Here is a 22,495-nt window from a genome sequence, read left to right on the forward strand (position 1 = left end):
ATTACCTGAAATCGCATTGAATCCAATGTCGCGGGTTGTCCAGGGTAACGAAGTTTCACTCATGGTGCTATAGTTGGAGTGATTAGAGTGGTGGCGTGCATGATGGTGATTGTGGTTGTGGTGATTATTATTACTATTGTTATTGTTATTATTATTGTTATTATTTTGATGATGATTCTGTGAAATACGATAGTTGGTGACCGGGCGGTTGAATGAAGATGCCGATCTGATGGACGGTGCAGCGCTTGATCCATAAGTGTCTTCGCGTTGAAAGGGTCGGTCGCGTCCAAGTGGGTAGCGTAAGGAAGGAGAGGAGGCGAGTGGAGAAGTATTTGGTGGAGAGGTTGCTAGTGAGGCAAGTTTAACAGTGGGTGGGCCGAGATGGCGAGAGGATTGTCCTCTATTGTCCTGGTCAATTGACGGACGATCTTGAGGACGCATTTATGAAATATAAAGATGTGTAGGTATAAAGAAGGATGCTAATATATGTAGGTGTGTATATAGATATTCAATTGTATGTATATAATATATATATATAATACTGGTATTTGTGTGTATGTGTAATTAAGCTAAATAAAAGAAAGGAGAGAAGAAAAGAAAGAAGCAAAGGACGGTGTGTGAAAAGGAATGAAGGGGAATGAAAATCTTTTGTATAAATATGAAATATATATATATTTATATTTATATATATTATGGTGTGTGTGTGTATAAGATGTAGATGTAAAGGTATTTGTTTTATTATTGTCATTATTACTGTTGGTGTTGCTACTAATCCCAATACTACTACTATTTACTATTTACTATTTACTATTTACTATCATTCTTCTGATACTATGCCAAGGTCTTTGCGTTTGTCTTCCAAGGGCTCAGGAGGAACAAGAGAAGGATTGGTCCAAGCGCTACTCATGCGCCGCAATGCGCTCGACCAACTGCTTCGGCTGGGTGTAGGCTGAGGACCATTTCCATTGCTATTAAGACTTAGGCTAAGTGTAGGATTAGGATTAGGATTAGGGTTTGGAGCTGTACTATGCCTCCGGTCCTCGACGGTCAGGTTTTTGGGGGACCCTTCGGCCTTGTAAGACACTGTGTGAGGGCGGGATTGGCGGTTGGTGGCTCTGCTGAGCAAGTTGCTCGAGAATGATCTTACGGGACTGATTGCTTCTGGGGATGTCCTGGGTGGCCGCGATGGAATGGATCTCTTTGAGCCATTATTATTATTATTATTATTATTATTATTGTTATTATTATTAGTACTAGTAGGTACAGACACAGACAAAGATCCAGATTTGCGTCCATTTGCAGGTGCAGATGTAGATGTAAATGTAGGTGCAAGTTTAGGCGAAGGCTTAGGTTTGGGTTGGTCAATGCTGAGGACGTCTTCGAGCTGCTTATTATTGACAATCCGCATAAGGATTTTGTTCATGTAGAGCTGCAAAGCTCTGTTGGTGTCCTGCAATACTTTTGTTTCTTCAGTCAACTCTAGAGAAAATGAAAGAAAGATTTAAAGAACATGTCGTTATTTTTTTATCTTGAGGAATGGACTTACTTTGGATGGTCTTTGTGTTTTCGTCTGAAATTTGCTTGGCTTCCCAATCGGACGTTCCGACAGATACAAGGTTGAGTTCTGCTGCCAGGTTCAAGCTATTGCTGCTTGCCGTACTACTTGAAGGGTTCAGACTACGTCTATTTTCCTGTGCTTTTTCAGACTCCTGATCCACCTAGACGCAAATATCGATACACAATTTTGATATTTAGAATCCAAAGATTTAATAAGCACTGCTACTGTATATTAGTTAAAGTGCGCTGGGATATATATTTCTTACTTGTAAGATTGGATCCATCATAAACTCTCCACTAATGGTCTTTTCATGCAACAGAATCTGATAACTCTCGTTTTCTTCCATTAAAGATCGGTTCAGCTGCTTCATGCTGGCCACCTCCTGCTCTAGGTGGTCGAGTCTGACCATCTGCGCTCGGACCTGCAAACCCTGTTCCTGAATTATTGTCTGGCTGTTTTCGGCTTCTCGTCTCAGATCCGCAATCATCTTGTCCTGCGACTTGACCATTCTCTGTGCAGATTTGGCCTCACGCGACAGTTTGCTGTCAATGTTCTGCAGCAGACGTGGGGCTGAAGGGGTGGTGGTCGACATTGAGGTGGCGGATGTAAAGAACCCATTTTCTATTGAATCTGATGTATTCAACTGTTCCTGTTGTTCTTGTGGCGATAATGCTGATGATGTCGATTGTGATTTAGATTGTGATAGCGATAATGATGAAGATGGTAATAAGGGGCTGCTGGTACTACTTTCAATTGACTTGGCAACACCAAGTGTGCTTTTTCGTTTGGGCGTCCGTGGTTCTGTCTGTTGGAGAGCATTCAAACTCCTGATCTGGTTGTAAAAATCGGCTTCACGTTGCTGCCAGCGCACGCGTTCTGTCTCAAAGGTCTGAAGCTATATATTTATATTAGGTAAAGATGTAAATATATATTTATAAAGCAAGAAAAGGCAATAACCATTGTAAAAACATGATTATTAGAGCAAGTGTATAAAAGGGATTGGAGGCGTTAAAAGAAAGGGGGTTTTAATAACAATTAATTAAATAATTATTATAGATATAAAAAGATTTAATATAATCTTGTGTTGTTATACACAAATATATATCTATCTATATATAATATTTATTGATGTTACCTCAAAAGCCATCTTTTTCTCGGTATCTTTCTTTGCTTTTGTGAGCTGAAGGTTCTCTTTCTGGCATTTTGCCATAGCTTGCTCGTGCGTATATATTTCTGTCTCCAGGCGCTCTTGGATATTACTATAATTTAGTGTTTCCTGTTGAAGGTTTGCTATTTTCTACCAAGATAAATAAATGAAAAAGAAAAGACGGCAAAATCTGAGCGTCAGTTTGATTATTATCACTATCTGTTTTTTTTTGTTTGTTTGTTTATTTATTTGATAAAGATGCATATACAGAAACTTACCTTTTGCAAATATTCTCTATCATTTTCTGATGAGCGCTGGATTTCTTTGTTATCTTCCAACTGCCTTTTAAGCTGTACATACAAATATATATTTATATTTATATATATATGGTCAGTTAGATATCAGGTACATATATAGGTATATAACAAAATACAGTAGGAAGGGGTTATGCTAATGGTGATGTTAGGGGGCGAGAAAAAAAAAAGAAAAAGGAAAGCTTACATCCATATTTTCATTCTCCAAGTCGTCTATTTGGTTCTTTAGTGCATACAGAACCGTGTGTATATCGATCTCATTTTGTGTGTCTGCAGTCATGTTGTGTGTGATAAGGACGGGAGCCATAAAAGGTGGCGAGTGTTTATTAGGAGGGAAAAGAAGAAGAGCTTGATGAAGCAAGCAATATGTGTTGCTAGGCAGCGAAAGGAAGGAAGGAAAGAGGGGTAAAAATATATATATAAAATAAAGGGACAATGAAAAATAAAATATAAGGAAAAGGAAAGGAAAGGGAAGAAAATGATGAAGAATAGCACGTTGATAAAATAATTTTTTTTTGTGGGACGTGTTGGCAATGCCTTTTTGCTGTAATTCCAATCCAATGTCCCAAAAGAAGAAAACCCCGCTTTTGTCCCTTGGGATTCTCGTGTCAATGCGTCAGTCAATAATGCTTCTTCAACCAATAAACATATGAAGATATATGTAGGTAGATTAAGTTAAAGAAGTGTAAGAGTCAGCATAGTCGGATCACTAAAGGATAATATTAAAGCAACAGTGGACAATTAGTTAAAGTCTTCCAGGCGATTATTATCTTTAGACTTCTTGTTTGAGTAGGGAATGTGGAAGATGCAGTACGAAGCACTAGTTTTGTAAAAGGTACCACAGATTTAATCTCATATAAGAATATTCCTCCCGCTGGTTCATTCCATCTCATGATAGGCTTTATCTATTACAATAATACTAAGAGCAATAGTATTAATGACTGTTAATATATAAAAATAAATTTATTCATTCACTCATTCTAAGGAGGTCTCTTTTTTACTTTTATTTATTTTTAATTGGTTGGCTGGATACCTTGAACCTATTAAACCATGATGATCTGAAAGTTAACAAGCCAAAATTAGCATTAGATTAACAGCAAAATCAACAGAAAAGAAGTGTAAATTTGTTTACTATCTATGAGCACAAGCTACATATCCAAATACACCTCCTTTCGTTCTCTCTGTTCTTTTTTTTTATTGTTGTACCCAAAATAAATAAGAAAAACCCACACTTTCAATCACCAGATATATATATATGAAGAGTACACAAATTGGTTTGTGGCAGGTGAACAGTGAACAGTGAACAGTGATAATGATAATTTATTATCATCATTAGGAAAGACGGGTCCCTTTTCGTAACCATCTTTTCTTCTTTCTTTTCTTTTGGTTAATCAATCAACTAATTGGTCTTTTATTCATTGAATAGGTATCAAGCTTGTAATGATTGGGTCAAAATTGTATATATTAGATTTTATTGTTATTATTAAGTAAGTAGTATGGTATTGCTTTGATGGCAATTAAAGGATAGGTAGATAGATAGATATATATAAATAAAAGAGAAAAATTAAAGAATTAAAATTAAAATTAAAATTAAAATTAAAATTAAAATTAAAATTAAAATTAAAATTAAAATTAAAATTGAAACATGAAAAATATTGTATATGTACAAGAATAAAAAATAAAAATGATAGGTAGTTTAGAAATAAATAAATAAATAAATAAATAAATCTATGAAAGAATTTCAGTGAAAACTCTCTGAACTGGACCGGCGGGAAGAATTGCTGATAAGAGAAGGTACACCACCATCATCATCACTGTTATCTTCATTGAGCGACAGGCTACTAATAGAGGATGATCTCATAGCTACTGCTGAGGGTGTAAAGAATTCGTGAGGCCCACCCAAGGCCGTTGTAAGGCATTCGGGGCTGGGGAGATCGAATTCGGCTGGCTGGCTAATGTCGACCCAGTGGTCTCGAATCTTTTCCTCAATTGGGGGGATATAGACACCAGTGTCGCTGACCATCGACAGTTCATAAACCTCGGTTGGTGCGGTATGCTGGACAGACAGAGTGGGATCCACAGCTTTTCTGGAAAATGGAGAACGGAATAATCTTTGCTGTTTTGGTTTCAGTTGCTCCTGCTGCTCCTCTACTTCTTCTTCTTGCGGTTGCGATTGTTTCTGTAAAGGTTTGATGTCTTTTGGTGTAATGGGGGATTCAATTGTATCTTGGCTTGTAGTTGTAGGTTCAATGTCAACCTTGGATCTTTGCCAGAACTTGGGCTTGAAGTATCCCTTGTAAGATGATGATTCTTGAACGGCAGTCATTGTAGTAGTAATCGTATTAAATGTATTAAAGGTAGTAGTAGTGATTATTAAGAATCGAAGAAAAAAATTAGTGTGAAAGTATTAATATATCTTTTAGGACAGGTCTTATGCCTTTATATATATAAAAAAAAAAGAAAGAAAAAGAGTGGATAAAATATAAACCCATTCTACAACAAGAACAACAAGTCACCAATGAGTTCAAAAAGTGTGTGTCAACTGGACTTAAAAAAAAACAATTGAACACAGTTTTAGTTTTTTTTTTCTTTCTTTTTCTGGTGAGACAATAAAGTTTCCAGTGAGACGAATTGAGGATATTAACCAATTAAATTCATTTTAAAATTATGTTCAAACAATATTTCTGTTGTCTTTTAATAGAAAACAACAAAAAAGGACAAGTATATATAAAGAAGCTTCATATACAGTCTATTTGATATTAGAAACCAAGATAATCTAACAGTGATTTATCTGTCAAGATTGTATATAATATACCTTGGTGTCTTTCTGGTAAAAGCTTCATCCATATGAGTGTCCTGTTGTTTTGTTTTCTCCCTTTCTTAGTTAATAATTTGTGTGCCTTGACAATTGCATTGACATTAACATTAGCACATACCTTGGTACTACTGCTATTACTATTGGTTTGTTTTTTTTTGTTTGCATAGGCTTTATTAAAACGATCGAAAGACCTGTTGACCGTGTGAAATAAATTGAATCAAATTGAATCAAATTGAATTGAGGCAAAACATAACAATCGTACATACACATACATGTTCCTCTTTGGACCTCAGGGTTTGAAATGATAATAAAACAAAAACAACGAGTGATTTAAAGATATCTTGGGATGGAAAAACTCTCTTCCCCATGACACAGAAAAGAAGAACTTAAAAGCCGTTTGTCCATATGTCCATTTGATAGACAACAACAACACCACCACCAGCAAGAATCAGAATACTAGAGATTGAGTAGCCTGATCACATTATCAGACCATTTTCTTCTGTTTTTGGTGTCCAGTGACGTTCACATCACACAAACCCTTTACCAACAAAGTAATAACATTAACGTTCAAGCTTATGCTCATGCTCATGCTCATGCTAATGATAATAATACTGATACTGATACTGATAATGCTTATATCTTTTGTAAGCCCATACTATAAAGATCGGCAAAAAGGGGTAAAAAAAAAACAAAAAAGGGGGAATACAGAGTGGGTAAATGGTTCTTGACGTCATTAGCATACAACAAGATATATAAGCAAATAAAAAAAAATCAGATACAGATACGCACTATACGCACAAGAGTATAGAAGAGATCAATAGCTCCAGATCTCTATGGTCTGACTTTATTTTTCATTTTTTACTTTTTTTGGTAAATAAAGATGCAGTAATAGGTTCGAGGGTTTTTGCCAAGGATTCCAATATATTGATTTTTTTTGTCATATACTTTATAGAGAGATATTAGAGTTTGTTCTTTATTCCATAAAGATATACATAAATACTACAGGTGTGAAGCATATATGCTACTATACAGGTAGAAATATACAACTAAAAATGATCATTCCAACCATTTTGTTCTTTAATTAAAGTAAAGAAGTATGTGTATTATTCATCTATGGTGTTAATAAAAATAAGAATAAAAGGCTAAGCATCTAGATCCAACCACCCGATTTACTGGACTCAATTATCAAAAAAAAAGTAGTTCAAAAAGACTCTTTTTTTATTATTATTTGTAAGCAGTACTAATGCTCCATAAAGAAGTAGGAAATGTTAAAAAGATATATATAAAAAAAAGACACCAGACATTATCGTTGTTGCTGTAAAATATAATGATAATAACATAGTATCGCCAAGGAGCTCTGCAAATATGGTAAAAATGAAAACATTAAAGCAAAGTTGAACACAAAGTCTAATCTATCTATTACCTCCCCCTTATCTCTTTTGGTCTTTTGGTTTAGACTTTACATCATCTGTCCTAGAATCAATCGTCACTGGTTTTAGTAGCAAACAGCCTTCATCCAGCTGAACACACACTTAAATAATAATGTGTTTGTCAATGTGAGTGATACAATAACAAATTAACTATGTAGTCTTGGAAACCAACAACCAAAAACAAGAGTTCCTGTCAACCACGCAAGAGTCTTAGCTAGAACCCTTTGATCAAACCATTGTAAAGAGAGTAGTAATTAGAGCTTTTGGTATCACATCATTTTGTAATCCTGAACCCATTCAGTTAATTAAAGACAAGAGTCTCCTTGACTCTTAAAAAAAAAAGCACCTGAGAGTCAAGAGAATTCTTTGTTTTATATTCTTTTGTTTTTGTTTTTGACAACCATGTCCTCTATACCATAAGAGCTCACGGTTTAGATTTTCCTTCAAAATTCACATTTAATACTACCATCATTATTGACATTATATCTATATATCTATATAGGTAAAGAGGTAAAGAGGTATGTTGTCAGGGAATGTCGATTTCAAATTATACTGTACTATATGTATGAATAAAAGTTTATTTTAACCAATCAGAGAGGAATTTTCTTTTTGCCCTGTTTCATAAATATAAATATAACTGGGCTTCTATTTAAAGAAATTCTTGTTTTCCATTTTTAGAAGTCGTACAATCTATTTTTGTAAGCCTATGCTTCTTTTTCTTCTTCTTTTTCTTCTGCCTTTTCTTTTGAAGGATTTCAGTTTATACATTTTCTTATAATTAAAGGATATGACTGAATCTGATTTGTTAAAGAATGGAATTGAGTGAATATGATTGATGATCAATTTTTTTTGGTGATAATATAAAATGCCTATATAGAAGAAGAAGAAGAAGAAGAAGTATTCTTACAATACCACAAAAAAGAAAGCGTCTATCTAGTCTGGTCTATTCTACCTTAAACCATACACATGTATGTACGTAAGTGATGTGTAGTTTGTGTATAGCGTGATTATCACTATATAATACATATCTATATTCAAACTATATAGAGTTTGGAAACGGCCATATCAGGGTAGGTGCTATTATTTTCCGTAATTACAAAAATACACTATACATATACACAACCACAAATCAACAGCTAAAAAATGAAAGAAAGAAAAAGAAGAAAAGCTGGTGATTATAGAGCGTAATGGCTGAATGTGAATACGCAGAAAAAAAAATAAGAATAAAAAACCAATTGTTATAACAGGATAGGTAAACCTTCAGTACTTGGGTTTTGAATAAATTATTTGGACACGACTTTATTTTGATAAAACAAAAAAGTTTTCATGGAGCCAAAATGCAACAAGTAAGCCTATGGCCATGTTCAATAGAGATAGAGGAATATCATGACCAATAATGAACTATAAAGTGTATATTATGTACATTTAGAGCTTGTATAATATGCCTTGGGCACAACCTATAACAATTATTTATCTTGTTAAAATGCATATCTTAAAAAGGGGAAAGGATGAATATGATTGTGCGTGCATAGGTGTGTTGGTATATATTAGGGTCTTTTCCATATACAGTATCTACTGTTTATCTTATAGTTTACTGGCGTCTGCAGGGCTGTTTTCATGATCCCTTTTTTGTTTTTCTATTATTTGACCCTTTTCGGATAAACGAACGAGACCTTCTTGTGCTGTTGTGGCAACCAATGTGCCTTCTCTGCTATAAATTCTGCCAAATGCAATGCCACGGCCTTCACTTGTACGTGGGCTGTGTATATCATACAAAAGCCTATTTATACAAATAGAGTGATCCAGACTAACCACCATTCCCATGGTGTCATAAATGTATCCATTAGCCTTTGCAGCAGTAAGAATAATCCCACTATCCGAGGCATATGCAATTGAACAAGCATGAAGTTTGGCATCGTCACTGTCAAGCTTGTTGTAGGACTTGAACCAGCGATACTAATAAATAAATAAATAAATAAATAAATAAATAAATAAATAAATAAATAAATAAATAATGTGACCAGAGTTAGATCTCTATTGAATTTATTTTATTTGGTTTACCTGTACTTCGCTCGGTTCTACAGTTCCTTTGATTATTTCTTCGGTGATGTGTGTATTCACCTCTCAGCACTCTATAGGCGCAACCTATCCAATTACGGATGGTGCACAGCAATTGGTGAGTAACTCATATTGTCAAGAAATATTTCTACTTACATTTTTTATTCTGTTTTCAAGATATTGGCAGAATTCAGTAGGTAGATCATCAGTACTAAGCCATTCTTTTGCTCTTTCAGTCTCTCTAGAGATTCATATTAATATTGTAAATATTATTATCAGTTAATAGACACAAAGAGAGAAGAAATAACACAAGTTTACTTACAAAGGCACATCTTCAGGCTCTGCCACATCTGGCATCTGTGCCTACCGATCAAATGGTTAGCATACTATAATATTCCCCCACAATTATACCCATAAAGAAGATAGGGAATCTTTTTTACCTGATGGACTAATCCGACTACTTGTTCCGGGGTTGCAAAGCTGAAACTAGCAATGAAATAGGGCTTTCCTCTTTGGACAGCAGTGACTAATCTTGTAGCAAAAGACTTTCCATCACGAAGCCTCTGTACTTTGTAGATTACTGGTATATCCGCATTGCAAGGTAAGATGAAGTAGCTGTGAAGAGACTATTTCAAAGTATGAAATTTAAGAAAGAAGAAGCAAATACTTGATTGTTGTTGTTATTGTTTTTTTTAGGTGGAGTATTACATAAATCCGAAATTGATCTCCTACGGTACACCATGCAGAATTCAAAGCCTGAGCAATAACCTAAAGTTTACAATTAGGTTTAAACACATAACTTCTTGAGCTACATTGACTTTTTGCCACATATACATTTATATACATATATGTATCTTTATATATCTTTATATATTTTTATATACGCTTACCTGTCCACCAAAGGCGCCGCGCGATCCTAAAGGCACCCAGAGTTCTTTGCTCATATAGAGGTTGGTATCAATCTCTTCTACTGCAATCACTTTTGCCATATCTTGGGAATGCTCCTTTGAGCTTTTATGGACATCTTCTAATTCAACACGATCGGTCGTCTTCTTCTCGATGTCATACGTGACCGCCCTTCTTGCGTGGCTCATGGCTACTGGATATTTTATCGTCTCTTAAAAAGGAAGAGAAGAAAGACAACTAATCATATTTTCATTCAACAATTTTACTTTTTTATTACTATTATTATTTCTTTAAAAGTACATATCTAATACATTTAAAGTAATATATATATATATAAATAAGATAATCGTCTAGTCTTAAAAGCTTGAATTATGTAGGTTATTATGGAATTGTGTAATTAAATAGAAAAGTCTTGCTGATACAGTGATGTGATTTTTGCTTCTTCTACTCTTATCACTAAATAGATCTTTCACTGTATTGTTTTATAATTATGGTATAGCAATGCTAGTGTTGTAGTAAAAATAAGTAAGTAAATAAATAAGAGGATTTTATTATTTATAGTATTTATACAAATGGTGACAAGTATAGCACAAGCTGCTTCTGTCATGATAACGGTTGCCTATAGCAGTTATAGTTTGAATAATATATACTTTCTTTTTTATAAGAATTCATAGATAACATCAGCCGCTTATACGTAATATACATACACAATTTTTACTCTTCAATTGTTTTGCTTATATATTTATATTACATAAGTTCTTATACTTTGTAAATAGTTCTCGCTGTCCATACTTGTCCTTCATATACAAGTCTTGTTTTTCGCACTTAACCTCTGATTCAGACGCTTTTTATTTGTAATAAAAATATAGTCTTGGTTGTTGACCTCTGTACGTTTTAAAAAGATCTTGCTGTTGATATTGACCTTGACATTGATTCGAGAATCTACCACCGGATTAAAACTGACAAGGTAAGTTGGGACTTGAAAGTGAAAGGAAAAATACAGAACGAGATAATAAGAAATCTATTTACCTGTGGGCATGGCTCGGAAAAAAATACTGCTTACATAAAAAAGAAAGAAAAAGGATGCATCAAGTATACATACCCAATGCTATCTTGCTTTTTTTTTACCGTCACTTACCTTTCGTCTCAAGGCAGATAAAAAGGCGGGACCAAACAATCACGCTTTCAACATGAAACCTCAGATGAGGCCAGTAAGAAACCATTGCACTACAACTTAAATACTTACTTATTAGTATACTGTTAAACTTATATTGTATTATTCGAAGAACCTATAGTTTTATGCTTTGTTACAATGCTTCTTGCTTACAGGTTGCCATTGTGCCTACCCGGCAAGATGGCAGGATTATTGACCGGATCGTTTAATCTTTATTGACTTTTACTCTTATACCTTGGACAATTTGAAGCCTTATTAGTGCCTTGATATCATATATCTAAATACGTGAAGTGAGGGTGGCTTGAGCCATCAGGCTTGTTTTGTTTCTTGTTGTAATTTTATTGGGTTGGGCTGAAATTTCAAGAAAATATAATAGAACGGCTGTAAAAACTTGTCTTAACTGGAGTAAGAATAGCAGCTACACAATGCCTTAATCTTTAATACTTATTCGATGTTTTTTTTTTGGAGAATATTTTTGTGCCAGTGGATTCATAGTTTTGGCTTCGTTGATATATGCGAGAGCTATGCTGTTGCAAAGATACAACGTATCTTTATAACGAATTATTGCTATGATAGTCCAATACACGCATAAACCATAACTTGCTAACTTGTGTGCAAATTGTTTACTTCATTTTGGGACGTCTTTATCCTACGACTGAAAGAAGGCATACAAGGTCCTAACGATACGTCTTTTCTTTTACCACGGATACTCTCAGCCCTTAAGTTTTACCTTCTTTTATGGTGGCAGTCTTGGGTACACCATGTCTAGTCTTTTTTTATTTGATTAAATAACCAAATAACACCAGACCAGCCAGACTTATCCTCAAATGAGAGTGGCTATAGCCTTGACTACAGTTGTTGCATAATACCCAAAAGTACGAATGAATTCTAATATCTTGTTTGGTCAATCAATCTTGAATTGGTTAGCCACGTAAATGTCGTTAAATCTTCTACGACCAAAGTATTGCCTTCATCACAGCCAATTTTTTGTTTTAAATCTCAAAACTGCTGTGCTTCTCTGGGTGCGCAGTTGTATGAATATTTTTAGTCTAGAAATAGTACTTCATTGGCATTTTCCACAGCCGCTTACATACTCTTGTACCTGTGAGAAAAAAGCGCAGATCTTTATCTCAACTAAATGTTCCTGGCTCGCTTCCACGAAACCAACCGGAAACATCCACCTCAAGTATAAATTTTACCCCATCCGCAATATAGACTTGTTAAGACCATAAAAAGTCTATCCATGCTCAGTAGCGAGTGTTAGATAACCCACTGAAAAAATTGAGGGAAGCGAATAATAGCCTTATGAAGGATCCAAAAAAGAATCAGTCTCAGAACTCAAACAAGTTTGACCAAACAAAACAAAGATATGAGACTTATATCCAGAAATATTGACCCGAACTGACTTACGCAAAAGGCTCAAGCAATCAAAAAACCAGAAACCAGGTATACATAGGGCTAAAAAATTAAACACACAAACACCTTCAGAGCCACACCAAAGGTTCAGCTGACCAAGACAAAACCGCTCTACTGGTCAAAAATGGTTCAAAAAGACCATCCAAATCTAACCAAACAACATCAGGCAAACTAAACCAAAAGCCACACCAGACCCGACCAGAAATCAAGACAATCATGGTTTTGCAGAACCCAAGACCTAGGACTTCATCAGCTCGACGCCGAATGAAGTCTACAACTCCCAGATCGTGGAATCAAGCCTGGAAGGAAGTCAACAGCAATCTTTTGATCGGGAAGGCTCAGGTCAATCCAGCCATAGTTCAGGCACCGCATTAGAATGTATACAAATGACAAATAACGTTACTCAAACAGAGGTTTAAAGACCGTATAATGTTTCCTCAATGTCGTTTAGAGAGGACAGTCCATCAAAATAGTCTTTACTGTGCCGCAACAAAAACAAAAACAAAAAATTGTTTGGAATGATACCTTAAATCCTCTTTTTACATGTCTTATCCCTTTTTAGAATCATCATCTATATAATATTGCCGCTCGAAGTAGACATATATTGGCGCAATACAAAAAAAAAGAGCAAGCTGCCTAAAAAACAAACAAAGTGCATTATTCTGACTTTTTCATGCCTGTTCACTCTATACGCGGCTCCAACAAAATATAAACCTGCGGTCGAGCCTCCATGTCCTCATCTACTTAACAACGCTATCAAAATCGACATCAACAACCATAATATCTTTTTATTTTATTACCACTGTAAAATAAAAATAAAATAATATAACCTCAGCACTCAAAAGCCATACATTATATTCTTCTATACCTGGAGTGTCATATACCACCATTATCAGACCTGGCTTTCACATCTCGAGCAAGAATCATGTTAATCTGCTTATACTCCCAAGATCTTAGATGGCAGTGACCCCATCTCATAAGTTATAGTCTTCAAAGCTTTCGTATTCCAGTATACCTTTAAATAACTGGCTCTAGACCAAAGAGATAACCTCCAACACAAAGACCTGACAGGCCAATACCTCTTCATAGGTACGCACCATAATTCTTAAATGTACAATACAACAAAGCCAATAGTAATACACCAGCTCTCTTTAACTCACTACCGTATACTCTTTACCTAACACAAATATAGTATTCTAGCCTTTTCAAAATGGAACTTGAAGATCAAGGTGTTTCTCTATGTGTTGCATTGGTGGCTACAATTACATATGGAAAAACCAACAAGGATGGAAAAATCCAATACGGACCTGCTCTTCGCCACGCCAATGGAGAATCATGTCCTATTGGTGCACTAGCTCAACATTTTTTTTCCAAATTCCACCATGAAAACAAACCGTTTGTTGATTTTTCTACACGCAAAACATGGTACAATCGCTACTTGTTTCCGGCCAAAACGAAAGCAAACCAATGAGTTACTATGAGCAATCAAAAGCATACAAGTTGGCATTTGAAGCAGTTGGGATCAGCTCATCTAAGGTTACGCATATCAACCGAAAGAGTGCCATCAACATGGTATCCCACCAAGGCGTCTCGGATGATCAATAAAGACAAATCGGTAGATGGGGATCAGACCAAATGGCTGGATGTTATCTTTCTGGTCTTCCTGTTGATGCAATCAAGGTTCTAGCCGGGTTATCTATTCGCAAAGGAGACTATTTCCTTAACCGTGCCGCCACCACTCCCCCAATTGAGTTGCAACAAATGATATTCCCAAGCATTGAATCATGGAAAGCTAAATTCCACAAGAAAGAAGTTGAAGATGACATCGCTGGTCCCAATTTTTTGGATCTTTTGGCCTATTTAAGGAACGTTTTTCTTCAGGTAAGAAAATAGCAATAGTGCTTGGATAAATGATCCTCTTTAATAACTTATAAAAACAGGACTCTGTGGTTTTGCGAAAGAAGTATCCAAACCATTACTTGTGCATAAGTGAAATATTTTCAACGAGCCTATACCATTTGATGCAATGACCAGCTCCTTCAATACAATGCAAGCCCAAAACCAATTTGAATTTGCAAATGCCAGAAGTGTAGGCCTAGAGACTAGAAATGTACTAGTTGAAACCTTTTTACAAGCTTCGTTTCGTCTATGCAATGATCCTTCTCAAATCCGAAAATGCCTTGAAAATGTCTTACAGACACAATTTCCTGTCTCCCCTGTCCACATTGTTCTCTTGTTTTATTATCTATTTGTTGTGGTGGCATTCGTCGGCTTACGTACGCTACAGCAAACCATCAACCTATTGTATCTACTTCAGCTCAAAATTTCTCTCAATCGACTAGTGACACGGTTGTGGTGCAGTGACCGGCTGAACCAAGGAGATTCCACCATCATTTCGAGTGACTGAGGAAAGTCGTGAGTTGGACAAGGAAAACCACGGTTTACAAGTTGGGCGATTGTTGAGACCTTTTCTGCGTTTGCTCATTTTTGTTGTTCCTTCAAAGGTGAGAATGGACGACGTGTCCGTAATATTATCCCATCTCAACCCACCGCACAAATTTGGATAACCTTTTCCCTTAACAAAATGTAAAGTTCTTCCGCAATTTTTTTTTTCACATTTGTTAATTTCATAGTGTTGACACGGGTGTTGTGGGTTCTCCAGTTTCGCCCACCCTAATTTATTTACCTTCTTCTCTGACCATTTCCTCTTCAATTTTTCCTCGTCATCATCAGTTATCTCTCTCTTAAAATCACCGTCCCTGAATTGCTTTCTGCCTGACCCGTAGGAAAGCAATCATACATCGCATTAAAGTCTTATATCTCTGTTCAAAACCCCCTTCCTCTTTTTCCTCTTTCTGTCCCTTTGTATCTGTGTGATTGTCCTGAGTGAAATCAACAGCGTTCTCTTAAATTCTCCTTTAAACTTATCTTCTCGTACCTTGCTGTCTATCTGTCTTGATTGTCCCGAGTGAAATCAGCAGTATTTTTATTTTCTTCTTCTACCTTACCTTCCTGTGCCTTTCTGTTTTACCTGTTTGGATTGTCCCGAGCGAAATCAACAGTGTTCTTTTATCTCCTTTCACCTTCTACCTTAACACTTTTATTTCTTTTCCATCCTCAACTGTCCCGAGTGAAATTGAACATTCAACCGCCTTTCTAAATACTCTGTATCTTTTCTACATTCACCTTTCTCTCTATTATTCCCTTTCCCACCCGAACTCGTACTCTAGAATTACATTTGTAATTCTTCTTCAATAGATTTTTATTCTTCTTTCTGACCAAGTTGCACACACAACAAACTCAACACGCGTCAGTGTTATCTAGTTATCTTGTTATCTAGTTTACGGCTAATACTTTTACCATTAGTTACCAATAAATTTACAGTATATGATTGGTGATCAAATCAGGTTACCATTATATGAATGGAGACGTTACCACGGCATAGTTCCAAAACAACTGAATTAATTGTTTTTTTTTATCTTATTATTATTATTATTATTATTAGCGGTAGACAGGTGAATTTTTTTTTATTGTGGGTTTTTCTAGGCCTTGCGCATTTTAGCATATTGGCTACCCGATGAGAGCTGAAGAATAAATGAAAATAATAAAAAGTAACCCCCTAAATATGAGGGGGAATAAAAAAAATATGTAAAAAGTGAAGGATAAATAAAGAAAAAGTATGGAACACGCATGACAGAGACAAAGATGACTAGTCAGCAAAAACAGTAAAGAGAGCACGTAAAAAACCCCCTGTGGGGGAAAACGGCTTTTAGAAAGACTAAGATTAAAATAGATAATACAGCTGGTAAGAATACAGGTGAAATAAATATATAAGAAAAATAAATGACACAAAAGAATCGAGAATAGGTAACTAGGTACTGACGGCACCAGAATTGGGAACGGATTTCAGCAGGGATAGGAACTCCAAAGAGGGATTCCTTTTAGAAACTCGGACGATCCATTTGTGGATCCAGAATACACAACGATACCAGACCAAGTCAGTCCTCCTAGGCACAATTTCGGGCGGGCACAGATGGAGGGGGTTGATGAGGAACGGTGGAAATTTCGGAGAGAAGATGGGGGAACGGATCACCAGGAACAGGTTCTTGGGTGGGCGGCGGGATGCGGTGGGGATGGGTTGGTTTTGTGGCACGGAATTTTGCTGCAAGGTCGATGAGGATTTGACCATGAGCTTTTTCTTCTGGCAGTTTGTAGGATGAGGTGGTTTGATCAACAGCACGTAGCAAGGCAAGCAAGCACGGCCACCAATCGCACCACGTACCAGGCGATTTGAAAGACTGGGGGAGACAGTTGAGAGCATAGTCGATGAGATGAACCTCTGGGGGAGGAGCAGGATCAATCAAAGACCAGAGTTTTTGAACGAGAGTGATTGTGGCGGGGCATATAAGCATATGGTTTCGGTTATTAGCGGTAGACATACGGAAAAATTCAGAATAAGTATTTCTTGGGCTTTCTTTGTAATAAATTGGATTGGTTAAAAGAGTAGAAATTTTGTTCCAAATTTTGTCCACTGTTTTTAGGCGAACAAAATTTGGAACAAAAATATAATAAGGAGAAATATACAATAATTCCATAGAAGTCTCCCAAGATTGGTACACTGCTCAATATTGTTCAGATTTTCTACTTTTTCAAGTTAATTGTAGACAGATAAAGCTTAATATGATTTGTTTAATCCGAAACATACTTATTCAAAATTTTACTGTCTGTCTACCGCTATTATATATTTAATAGGGGGTTTCACCAGCTTTGGATGTTGACTTTTGGATATAGCGGTAGTTTAAGCACCAGCCAATAATAATAATTATCGAAAAAAGACTGGTGAAACCCCCTAATGACCCTTGGTTGATATGTTTTCTCACATATACGTCAAAATTCATATGTACAATACGCTTGATTAGAGTACCCATAAATATAGTGCCTATACCCAAATTCCTCACAAGTAAGTTAGACTTCTATAATTTGGTATCAAGATAACTGCTTTTATATAGATTGATTATGTTTTATTTTTGACTTTGCTTCTATATGAACTTCGCCATCAATCATACATAAAGTACAAAAATTACAAAATTTCGGCTAAGTCCAGACATCCAGAGTATCGAACTATTTTTTTAGACGCTTGGATGCTCGTTTTTCATTTTTTGAAGATTCGTCACAGCCAAACATTTTCCGAATTAAACTACCACTACATCCAATAGTCCATTCAAAGCTGGTGAAACCCCCTAATACCTGAAAATGAAAATTGACAATTACTTGAAGACTGTTACAAACTTGCCAACCAATGCAATCGAAAAACTGCGGCTTGAATTGCAGCATAGCAAAGAATTCGAAATAGGACAGTTGCCGAAGCTGAGACAAGAGATATGGTATTGGCTCTCTGAGCCGCGCTTTTATTCTCAGTTTTATTTAAATAAAGTTTCTTTCTATCAAATCCCCTCTTTATACCTTTCGGTCGTGCGAGTGAGATTAGTTGTTATTTTTCTGTTAGTTAGTGTGATAGGTAGGGAAACAGCATCCTTGTTATCCATGGGCGGGTGTCCACCATATCTCTCGTCTCAGCTTCAGCAACTGTCCTATTGTGGGTCGTACCTACTATAATAGTCGTAGCCTTCGCTTCGACTCCAGATATGGTATCTTTCTCCATATTGTTAGCAGTAAAAATGGTCTTTACCAAGGCTGAACTCTCTTCATGCTGGTTATTTGGCTTGAGATAGTATTTCTCAAAAGTGTTACTATGAAAACTCCAGTTTGCATGCATCTTGACTTGTTCAATTGGTATTCCTCGTTGGACTGCTCTTGTGCTCGAGGCTGCTCGTAGAGAGTGGGGCGTGAACAATGTTGTACCCACCCCCGAATTTTCCATCATCATCTTTATCCACCCTATTACTGTCTTCTCTAATGCTGAAGATTGTTTCTCAACCGGGTGATTCACGTAGGCAAGGAAAAGCGAGTGATCCTCAGGTAGTTCAGTTCTCTTTGCTTGTGTACTTTTGATAAAGGTTATCAAAGTCTGTACGGGACACAATGCTGGTTCTTCTTCTAGAGATCCAAGACGAGAAATCTTGAATTGGCCTTCTTTTGGCGCCCTCGAGACAAAGGTTACCCCACTTATTGGTTCTGTGGTACTGAACAAATCGTCGCCCTTAATACCAGATCGGCTGGTCGATCGAAACGATACGTCTTGATAGTAGAGGCCTCCAATATCGAACCTGAGGCGCCACATCGTCGCCATACACAAAATCATGATGGTCTTGATCTTCAGTTGTTGTAAGGGCATGTCTTCATTTGTTGTGGTCCATGATCTGCTATACCGGACTACTAGACTTATATCCCAAGTCTGAAGCTTTTCTTCAGGAGGGATCGTCGTCATTTCTCTTTGTTTTGCCTTGAAAAAATCTTGCACCAGACTGTTTTCCGCCAAACGTTGCTTGTCAGGGTGCAATTTACCATACACAGATGCAATTGCAGATCTCCGTATATTCAAAGTAGAGTAAGTTCAGTGACGGTTTAATACCAGGTATTCTACCATGAGGGTAGGGTTGTAGTCTTCAATATTCAATGTAGGATCCATTTTCTGGCACCATTCCGAAAATTTATTCCATACCTGATCATACACCTTACTGCTACTGTCTCTGACTGTTCCTTGTATATATGTACTGGCGGCTTGGCTTAACCCAGACTTCTTCTGGTGTTTGTTAAAAATATCTATGCAGCTAAGGACCACCGTTGGCTTATTGGCAGAATCATTGGTTTTCCTACTGTTTGCCTCATTACCATTGGCCACCAATACTGACTTGGCCAATTTGGGGTCACCAGCACTGCTCTCTTGACTCGATCCTGCCTGATATTTTTGGAGGACCTGCGGGATCAACTTCCACGGTGGGTGTAAGTATAGTCCTGTTGTTGGCCACAATTGTGCGAAAGCATTGGTTGCAATGGCTGCTTGAGTCCAGCTTGTAACTCCAAAAGGTTGGCAACCAGGTCTTTTCCCATGTGGCAAATGCATCCACTGTCAATATCCCGAATCTTTTCTGGATTTTCTGGAAGTATCGTCTTGGCAAGGTCCATTCGTACAGGGGTTTTGCCTTTTGACTTAACTGGTCTGCCTGTGTATTTTCTAATCCAGGGATATGTTGGTAGTTTACCTTCAGATTGTACTCATTGCAGAGAATCTGCACGTCCAGGGCTAGTTGTTGTAGAATGGGGGATACTGTCCCTCCCGACTTCTTCTCGTACTTGAGTGCTGTCATGTTGTCTGAAAACATGTGGATTGCACAGTTTTCGAATTCTTTTGTGTGGAGTTGCAAGGCAAACAGTATCGTTTGTAACTCCCTTACATTGATCGAGAGTTCTTTTTCGTTCTCTCTCCAGTACCCAACTGTCTCCACTGCAGTCAAGGTGACTCCCCATCCTGTGTCGGAGGCGTCTACATAGATTATCACAGCTGGTTCTTGTTGTTAGACTGTGGTTGTTATCGGTAGACCATTCTTGGTTTGTGCTATGTCCAACCACCAGGTCATTTCCACTCGGGCCTGTGCTGATATTGGGCATGGACTGTCCCATTTCTGGTGATAGTGGTGTAGAGATATTGCCAGATCTATCTGGAGATGTCGTATATGGAGCAAAGCTTCTCCTATGACGGGTATCATCACTGTAATCTTCCCTAACAGCCACGTCACTCATCGGCAAGAAAAGGTCTTTGTTTGTATTTGCCATATTCTGGCTCTCAGTATGCTCATCTTCTCGGCTGGCACAGTGATCTTCATTGTCAGTGAGTTGAATGTGAACCCCAGAAAATCTTGTTTCTGCTTCGGGATCAGGTTGCTCCTCTCCCAATTGATTATAAATCCCAAGGCTTGTAGTTGATCTGTCACTTTCTTCGAGTGTTTCTCCATTTCTTATTTGGTCTTTGCCAACACACAAATATCGTCGAGATAGTAGACCAACCTTATCCCTTGTTGTCTCAGGGGCTCTAGAGCATATCTCATTAGCTTGGAGAATACCCGAGGCGCTACACTCAACTCAAATGCTAGAGACTTGTACTGATAAATTAATCCCTGGTGCTGAAATGAGAGATACTTGCGAGATTGAGAGTGAATTGGAACTACAATATAGGCATCTTTTAGGTCTATCTTGGTCATGTAATCCTTTGCTTCTATCATCTCTCTCAAGGCAGGCACACCCTCCATCTTGAAATGGTTGCACTGTATAAATTGATTGATTTTTCGGCAGTCTAAAATAGGTCTGATTTTGTTAGGTTCCTGAATGGTGAAAAACTGTGACAGGAATCGTTTGTCTTGGTTCGGCGAGAGTTCTATTACATTGGATTCGTAACATTTTCCTACACTCTTGTTCACTGCTTGCTGGTCGATCTCTGAGAGTTTGAAAGGCTTGTTGATCCTCCAGGGAATTGGTTGGTATTGGAATTGTATTTGGTACCCTTGGCTGATAATGGAGAACGGCCATTGGTGATTCGTGAGTGTTGTTCAGTTGGGGAGGAACTTTTGGAGTCTGTTCACAGGTGCAATCCAATCTGCAGGGATATTGTAGTGTTGAGTATTGTCGTTTTTTTTTGTTTTCTAGACTTTTTTTCATAGTATTGTCGGAAAGCAAGCTTCCATTTTTTAATTGAATTGTTTTTGATATTTTTTCTATTGTTAAGGACGGGTGCTTCAATAGTTCTAAGCTTGAGGGGGAGAATTGTTGGCTGCTGGTTGACTTGTTGGACACATCGTTGGTGCTCCTCGTCCTCTTGGTTGTCCTCTCCCAAAAAAGACCTCCGTGGTTATTTGTGTTATGCGTGTAACCTCTGCCCTGGTATGTTCTCTGTCCACGGCCCCCTCGGCCTGGGTACTGTCCACAATTCTGGTTGTATGCACAGGGACTGTCAGTGGCCTTTTGCAAAATGGCATCTTCGTAACGGGCCTCTTGTATTCTCTCCAGGGTCTCTGGAGAGTATGCCAAATCTTTTCCCTCAGCTTCTTCGTTTTCGTTAAGGTATCGGATGGCGTCTGGCAGATGGATGGCTTTGTCAGCAATATCTTTTGTGTCGCCGTCGAGTCCTTTGCCCATGGCATATGTATAAATTGCAAGCCGTCTAGCCTTTTCCATGGTTGCATGGACTTCTTCTGGTGATCCTCCTGTCTCGATGAGGTACCCAAGGTTCTGGTAGATCTCTATTGTGGCTTTGGTGGTTGTCCTGATCCGCTCTGCTCCTTTGTGGATGGCTGCCACCATTTGAGAGGCGTCCACTTAGTGCTTCTTAAGCTCAGGTTTGAAAATTGCGTTGATAGCTCCTGGCTGAGTCCATTGACCTCCATGGTATTGGAGAGTGTCTTTTGCGAAGCGTTTAAGGTTTTGCTTGAGTGAAATGCTCAAAGTGTTTTCCATGTCATCATGAATTTCTTTGGGGAGTTCGATCAGCTCGGATCGGTCAGTTGTTAGGCTGTCACTTTTAAGCTTCTTGTAGAGCTCAAGGAGTTTTTGGACGGTTTTTTTTACTGGGTTCATTGATATCTGACATTACTTCCACGATGCGCGGCTTAGAAAGGTATAAAGAGGGGATTTGATAGAAAGAAACTTTATTTAAATAAAACTGAGAATAAAAGCGCGGCTCAGAGAGCCAATACCATATCTGGAGTCGAAGCAAAGGCTAC

The 22,495-nt window shown here is 37.3% G+C and overlaps 8 protein-coding genes across 8 annotated transcripts; 2 read left to right on the plus strand and 6 right to left on the minus strand.

Annotated features, from left to right (window-relative positions):
* Window positions 1–709: 709 nt before the first annotated feature.
* PHYBLDRAFT_79759 (hypothetical protein) lies at window positions 710–3,299 on the minus strand (the record flags this gene model as incomplete). Its single annotated transcript, XM_018443499.1, has 6 exons — window positions 710–1,479; window positions 1,547–1,718; window positions 1,824–2,453; window positions 2,694–2,855; window positions 2,984–3,055; window positions 3,207–3,299. 6 exons carry the CDS (start codon window positions 3,297–3,299, stop codon window positions 818–820), a joined length of 1,791 nt encoding a protein of 596 aa, XP_018284859.1. The 3' UTR covers window positions 710–817.
* A 1,461-nt stretch (window positions 3,300–4,760) lies between these two features.
* Window positions 4,761–5,345, minus strand: PHYBLDRAFT_70187 (hypothetical protein; the record flags this gene model as incomplete). Its single annotated transcript, XM_018442229.1, has 1 exon — window positions 4,761–5,345. The coding sequence occupies one exon, from the start codon at window positions 5,343–5,345 to the stop codon at window positions 4,761–4,763; it is 585 nt and encodes a 194-aa protein (XP_018284860.1).
* Window positions 5,346–8,851: 3,506 nt separating this feature from the next.
* PHYBLDRAFT_152090 (hypothetical protein) lies at window positions 8,852–10,419 on the minus strand (the record flags this gene model as incomplete). Its single annotated transcript, XM_018432837.1, has 6 exons — window positions 8,852–9,223; window positions 9,482–9,566; window positions 9,648–9,688; window positions 9,766–9,951; window positions 10,034–10,093; window positions 10,216–10,419. The coding sequence occupies 6 exons, from the start codon at window positions 10,417–10,419 to the stop codon at window positions 8,852–8,854; spliced, it is 948 nt and encodes a 315-aa protein (XP_018284861.1).
* A 2,124-nt stretch (window positions 10,420–12,543) lies between these two features.
* Window positions 12,544–13,196, plus strand: PHYBLDRAFT_70185 (hypothetical protein; the record flags this gene model as incomplete). The annotated part of the gene is made up of 2 exons (XM_018442228.1): window positions 12,544–12,591; window positions 12,894–13,196. The coding sequence occupies 2 exons, from the start codon at window positions 12,544–12,546 to the stop codon at window positions 13,194–13,196; spliced, it is 351 nt and encodes a 116-aa protein (XP_018284862.1).
* Window positions 13,197–14,847: 1,651 nt separating this feature from the next.
* On the plus strand, window positions 14,848–15,228 carry PHYBLDRAFT_174847 (hypothetical protein; the record flags this gene model as incomplete). Its single annotated transcript, XM_018437356.1, has 1 exon — window positions 14,848–15,228. The coding sequence occupies one exon, from the start codon at window positions 14,848–14,850 to the stop codon at window positions 15,226–15,228; it is 381 nt and encodes a 126-aa protein (XP_018284863.1).
* Window positions 15,229–16,828: 1,600 nt separating this feature from the next.
* Window positions 16,829–17,749, minus strand: PHYBLDRAFT_174848 (hypothetical protein; the record flags this gene model as incomplete). Its single annotated transcript, XM_018437357.1, has 2 exons — window positions 16,829–17,295; window positions 17,584–17,749. 2 exons carry the CDS (start codon window positions 17,747–17,749, stop codon window positions 16,829–16,831), a joined length of 633 nt encoding a protein of 210 aa, XP_018284864.1.
* A 193-nt stretch (window positions 17,750–17,942) lies between these two features.
* PHYBLDRAFT_174849 (hypothetical protein) lies at window positions 17,943–18,483 on the minus strand (the record flags this gene model as incomplete). Its single annotated transcript, XM_018437358.1, has 2 exons — window positions 17,943–18,226; window positions 18,429–18,483. The coding sequence occupies 2 exons, from the start codon at window positions 18,481–18,483 to the stop codon at window positions 17,943–17,945; spliced, it is 339 nt and encodes a 112-aa protein (XP_018284865.1).
* An 852-nt stretch (window positions 18,484–19,335) lies between these two features.
* On the minus strand, window positions 19,336–22,349 carry PHYBLDRAFT_174850 (hypothetical protein; the record flags this gene model as incomplete). Its single annotated transcript, XM_018437359.1, has 3 exons — window positions 19,336–19,475; window positions 21,161–22,066; window positions 22,154–22,349. The coding sequence occupies 3 exons, from the start codon at window positions 22,347–22,349 to the stop codon at window positions 19,336–19,338; spliced, it is 1,242 nt and encodes a 413-aa protein (XP_018284866.1).
* Between the last annotated feature and the right edge of the window lie 146 nt (window positions 22,350–22,495).

This window comes from Phycomyces blakesleeanus (assembly GCF_001638985.1).
Source record: "Phycomyces blakesleeanus NRRL 1555(-) unplaced genomic scaffold PHYBLscaffold_33, whole genome shotgun sequence".
NCBI classification, from domain to species: Eukaryota; Fungi; Mucoromycota; class Mucoromycetes; order Mucorales; family Phycomycetaceae; genus Phycomyces; species Phycomyces blakesleeanus.